The 6,000-nt window shown below is 38.7% G+C and overlaps 1 protein-coding gene across 2 annotated transcripts in view; it reads right to left on the minus strand.

Annotated features, from left to right (window-relative positions):
• The window catches only part of LOC128619177 (uncharacterized), a 50,801-nt gene extending 47,118 nt beyond the window's left edge, over positions 1 to 3,683 (minus strand). Inside the window, exons 1-3 of one of the 2 annotated variants that reach the window (XM_053643163.1) lie at positions 3,465 to 3,681; positions 1,774 to 1,899; positions 502 to 576 (exon numbers count right to left, since the gene is read on the minus strand). In XM_053643163.1, the coding sequence (XP_053499138.1) occupies positions 502 to 576; positions 1,774 to 1,899; positions 3,465 to 3,497 (234 nt within the window). In that variant the 5' untranslated portion in view covers positions 3,498 to 3,681. Of the gene's footprint in view, positions 1 to 501; positions 577 to 1,773; positions 1,900 to 3,464 lie in introns of both variants that reach the window. The other variant, XM_053643162.1, reaches the window with a different exon arrangement.
• Positions 3,684 to 6,000: the final 2,317 nt, after the last annotated feature.

Below are 6,000 nucleotides of genomic sequence, written 5' to 3' on the forward strand. Positions count from 1 at the left end.
TCCAGGATGTCTTGTATGCTGTAGCATTACAATGTCCTGTCACTGGAACTAAAAGGCCCAAACATGTTCCAGCATGATAATATCCCTGTGCACAAAGCAAGGTCCATGAAGAACTCAAATGGCCTGCACAGAGCCCTGACCTCAACCCCACTGAACACTTCTGGGATGCCGACTGCACCCCAGGCCTATATATAATGCTCATGTGTTTGAATGAGCAAATCCCCACAACTACGTTACAAGATCTAGTGGAAAGCCTTTCAGAAGCGTGGAGGTTATTATAACAGCGAAGCGAGACGCAATCTGGAATGGGATGTTCAAAAATGCGCATATGGGTGTGATGGTCAGGTGTCCACAAACTTTTGGCATAAAGTATACGTTGTTTTTTGTTCATTGTTTCTGTGTGGTTTTTATTTGTTTTTTTTTTGTTTTTTTACTTGTCTACAGGTATTCTCTCTTTACATCACAATAAAACAATAAATATGTGTGTGGTTTGTTTCATACCTGGAATACCCTTTTTTGCCATATATAAGAATTATATTTGTGCACACTGAAGTTGTACTGCGAGGCTTGTTTTTCCTGCAATAGAACAATGAATAACAGACAAAACAATTATTACTATGGCTATAAAAAAAAAAAAAAAAAAACTTCCTCTTCTGTCAACAAACGTGTTTTAGAAAAAAGAAAGGTGGAGTATTCTACAGTGACTGCCTGTGATTGGTTCCAGTTCTAGCTGGGCAAGTCCCTTGAAAAGCGGGCTAGCCAGTTTCTTTAGTTCCTTATGGGAAGCATTCCAGTGAATTCATAAAATTCCACATAAACAAATGTCTTAACATCACAAACTGACATAAATTTCTTTGAGAATTCAACACACACAATTTAGCTAATTTTTTTGAACGCATAACATTTGGCTCTCAAAGTCTTGTACCAAATTAAGTAAAATCCCTGTGCTTGAAGAGACAATGATTATGATCGTTGTGATCTTTGAGAAGCCTCAGACCTGAAGGACTGCAAGGCAGGTTTGAGGCTAATTTTTTCCAACTAGCACTAACTCCTTAAAGTCTCAGGACCCATTGTCTAGTCTAGACATTTCTCGCACTCTTAAAGTATTTAAACTTGTCCTATACGTTTCAGTATAATTAGTGAATAATATGCTTTAAGATGACTGAATAATAATCGGACAGTTAACTAGATGAAACTGTTCATTACTGGAATAAAATTGCTCATTATAATACATGGTAAAATACCTCTATTTCATTATAAACATTACTATAAACATGAAAGCAAGTCATTTACATACTTATGTACCCTACTATATATGACACCAACCTGGTGTGTGAATTAATTCATCTTCAATAAGAGCTTTATCCTGATCAGGGTCACAGTGGTAGTGAAGTGGGAATACACCCTGGATGAGACGCAAGTCCATCACAGGACGCCATGCAGACACATTCCCACATTATGGGTAATTTATCTTAGCCAGTTCACCTACTGGCATGATTTTAGGAGGTAGGAGGAAACCAGATAACCAAGAGGAAACCCACACTGGGAGGATATGCACAGAAACTGCATACAGACAGTAAATCACGCTCAGGATCAAACCAGGGATCCTGGAGCTGAGAAGCAGCAGCGCTTCCAACTTCACCTTCATGCCGAGTGCATTTCTGTATTAAGTTAAAGAAGCGAAAGCACAAACTTGTCTAGTGCTTTTCCCTCAGAGCTTTGAGTTTCAAACAATTTTCTATAGATATATATTTATAGCTCTTGCCACCGCACCTCTAAATCGAAGTTCCTCTGGAGCAGCTGCAGTTTGTCTCTTCTGGCCTGGTCCAGCGCGTCGTCGATGCTCAGCTCTCCACTCTTCACCTTGTGCATGATTTTCAGCTGCATCTCATTACTAAGCTACAAAATGCAACAAACGGTAAGGGCTGCACAAAATAGTCCAATCCACACTGTAACTCATTAACACGTTGTGCTCAAATATAGGGTCAGAGAGATGAAAAAGCTCTGTTTCATTTTGTTTTACAGTGAAGATGAGAATTGCCAAGACCTGAGAAGTGCTAATAATTACAAGTACAGAAATGGAAGGCTTATACAGTATGAGGAACATTTCTTTGCTTAAAAGTTTCTCTTTGATATCTCAAGGGATTTCATGGGGATTCTGACTTGTGTTGCGATAAGATATCAAAAACTGTCACACGTGTAATTGTTAAAAGTCTTTAAGGAAAAAATGACAAAAGCCACGCTTGGCGTCATCAGGACGTGAACACGATCTCCTGAACTTAGGACAAATGCTTTATTACTGCTGTCATCTGATGCATAAAAAAAACACTGATTAGTTTGTTGAGACAAGTTATTATCCAAACTTCAGGTGACAAGCGACACAGTAAAATAGATTCAAATTATATGAGTAAAACCTAATCTCTTCTCCACATACAATTATAAAAGCTTGTAAAAAAAAAAAAAAAAAAAAAAAAAAAAAAATTCTTATTAGTAACATATTACATATTACTGGAATCTAAATTTCATGTGAGAGCTGTGTATTTTGCATACTTATATATGTGTATTTTATACCCTTATATATCACTACATCTAGAACTAAAATACTTATAGAATACTTCGCATCTAGTGCACTTATCTTCAAGCATACTTGAAAGAAATACTAGAATAAAAAGTATTCTATTGCACTAGTACTTAAACTAGAATACACAATAATACATATACATGACAGTGTAACAAAAGTAAACTGTAGCCTATAACTATAATATATATATTTGCAGTACTATACTTTTAGTAAACTTCATTAAAAAATCATTAAAGTGGCAGGTCTGAGAACAGTGTGTGTTTCTAATAAACACTCAAGTATATGTGGGATAACTGGGTGGCTTCTCTCAGAAGAAAAAAAAAAATCTTAGAGACAGTGGACTTAAGCAACTTTTATTCACCCTTTTATTTCCATTTGCTCTAAGTGCATACTATAGAGATAATAAGGGCCATCTCTTGTAAAGATGTCTTTCTATCAGTGGTTCTACTCCCAGTTATGTGCTCAATAAACTTGAACAGGAACTGCAAGTACATTAAGCACAACAATGATTTGTTGCATTTTATAAGTTCCTCTTACACTGTATTCAACTGCTGTGACAGAACAAACACATTTCAAATAAACCGCATTTAAAATAAACCTAAAACTAGACTTAATGGCTGTGTTTTAGACTTCATTTCATATTGAGCTTATAGACCTTTGAGTGCGCATGGGCACACTTATGCTCACTAAAAACAATATTAAGCATGCTGTTAAATAAACAGAGTATACTATAGTCTAGGGAAATCAATCCATGAGATACATTTCCTTTCATTTCCTGTCGTAACTATTACTAAAATGTCCTACAGTCACACAGAATAAAGCCGAACTTCCGAAATGAGTCAGTATTACTGTTGTTCTGTATCAGTAAGTGGACGCGGTTTACCTGAGGGAATTCCAGCATCTTTGTGCTAGTCATGCTCTCGGAAATCACTGCAGGCGATACCACAAGTAAGACAAGGTTGATGTCTTTCAGACAACCCGATAAGTTGACTTGTTTTGCTTCCTTCTGCAACGTCCAACGTAACTGTAGAGGAAGCGAGGTGTGAATTAACTCCCTCACAGGGCTTTTCCGCACAGCTATAGCCTATAATACCGCCTACTACACAGTACTCTGTGTGAAGTAGTAGCCTTGGGTCTATATAATTCGCATGTAGGATAAAATCTCTTTGTGGGGAGAAAAGAGGAAAACGTAAATCTGCTTTTCTGGCAAAATAATGGGTTAGTAAATGCACTCTAAATGTGCTTGTTGTTGTTTGTTTGTTTTTTTTTTTAACAAATCCTAATTTGTCCTGGTAATGGTGTAGGGGAGAGCGGGGCATGTTGTTACATTTCTCACTGTTTCTTACATTTCTTAGGCGTGAGACATCCATCCATCTTCTATACCGCTTATCCTTTTCAGGGTCACAGGGAACCCTGGAGCATGGGGAGCATGGGGCACAAGGCGGGGTACACCCTGGACAGGGTGCCAGTCCATCGCAGGGCACAATCACATACACACTCACACACCCATTCATACACTACGTACACTTTAGACACTTTAGACATACCATGCATGGGGGAGGAAACCGGAGTACCTGGAGGAAACCCCCGCAGCACGGGGATAACATGCAAACTCCACACACACACACACACACACACACACACACACACACAGGGCCACGGTGGGAATCGAACTCCCAACCCTGGAGGTGTGAGGCGAACGTGCTAACCACTAAGCCACCGTGCGCCCAGACATGAGACAATGTAATTGAAAACTAGATTGGTAAAGTTCGTCACGACAAATTATAATGTTGGCTTGAGAAAGCAAGACATCAGCTAGACAGTGTCCCAATGCTTTTGGAGCTAGGTGGCATCCCAATACTTTTGGAGCTAAGGCGGCGTCCCAATGCTTTTGGAGCTTGACAGTGTTCCAACACTTTTAGAGTTAGACAGTGTTCCGATACTTTTAGAGCTAGACAGTGTTCCAATACTTTTGGAGCCACTCGGTGTTCCAATACTTTTGGAGATCGACCGTGTGTACTCAGGTGTGTGTGAGTTTTGACAGTTGGAGCCAGGTTACATTCAATGTAAGTGAATGGGAGTGTTCGGGAAGTTTCACCGTCCGCAACAGGAATACCGGAAGTCCGATCAGTTTGGAAAGATAGAGCCTGACCAGTGTGATCAGCCTGAAGGACTGTGCTGAGTTTGGTGGAAATCGCTTGAGAGCTCAAGGAGTTATACCAGTCAGAAATTTTTAATGCAAGTCAATGGGAATTTTGGCCACTTTGAGCTTCTGTACCGGAATTCCGGAATTCCGGAATACCGATCACTTAGAAAAGTCATAGCAACTCGAGTCAGGTCTGTGCCGAGTTTGGTGCAGGTAGGTGGAAAGCTCTGGGAGAAGTAGCAATTAAATTTTGGGGGTCTCAGAATAATAATAAGAAGAAGAAGAAGAAGCTTATAAAGCAAAACAGTATGGTGGCCTTCTCAAGCCAACATAATGAAAGAATGAAGACTCAGACTCATATTTTGTAGTTATTATTTTTATTTTATGTTATTTCAGTATGGAAATATTATAGACAGTTAAGTGTGTTGTTTTTTTCCATCTTTGGGTAAGGTGTCACATATGAAATTTTCAGCACATATGAATGCAAATCACTGTAAACATTGATTTTTTTTTTTATGTCAGATACATTGAACCTGATTAAAACTACACTCTCAGAAATATAGTAGCATGATAACTTGTACCCTTCCTTGTTGCTGGATACATCGTTTGTACCTTCATACCTTTAATGGATAGAATGGAATTTGACATATTGGACATAAGTATAAACAAATGAATTATTTTATTGCGGCAAGACTGTCATAATATTAATCAGGACACTGTTGGGTTTCTGTGTCTAGAGTATCATGACTATGTGGGTGCCTCTCAATACTCAAATTGATGCTTCCTCGTTTCCTCGTTCCTCTGCCTCCGTCCTCCAGCCCGTGACCCGGAAATCAAACGAAGTTAGACATCTTGAAGGACATATCGATTCTCTAATTGCATCTCGAGGAGGTGAGGAACGAGGAGTGAGGAAGCTTCCAGAGGCTCTATGAGCGAGGATACACAGGTGTATTCTATGTGGAAGTGTTTCTTGTCGAAAAACCTGACGCACGTATAAATTCCCCTCCTCCTTTACATCTACCACACTCTCAACAAAAAGTCCTTTGATGATGTGATGGAATTTAGTGTGAAATATAATTAAATAATAATATTATTACAATGAGTATTGTAATTAATTGATCCTTACATGTTTGGATATGCAAAGCTGCACAAAAGATGCGATAAATGATGTATTGTTGAATAACCCAGACATTTCACATACTATCAGTGCATTTTGCTTTATTAAGAATGTTGTTATTAACCAAACTCCAACAACATAACGGCAGATCCCTGA

The sequence above is a fragment of the Ictalurus furcatus genome, chromosome 15 (assembly GCF_023375685.1).
Source record: "Ictalurus furcatus strain D&B chromosome 15, Billie_1.0, whole genome shotgun sequence".
In the NCBI taxonomy this organism is placed as follows: domain Eukaryota; kingdom Metazoa; phylum Chordata; class Actinopteri; order Siluriformes; family Ictaluridae; genus Ictalurus; species Ictalurus furcatus.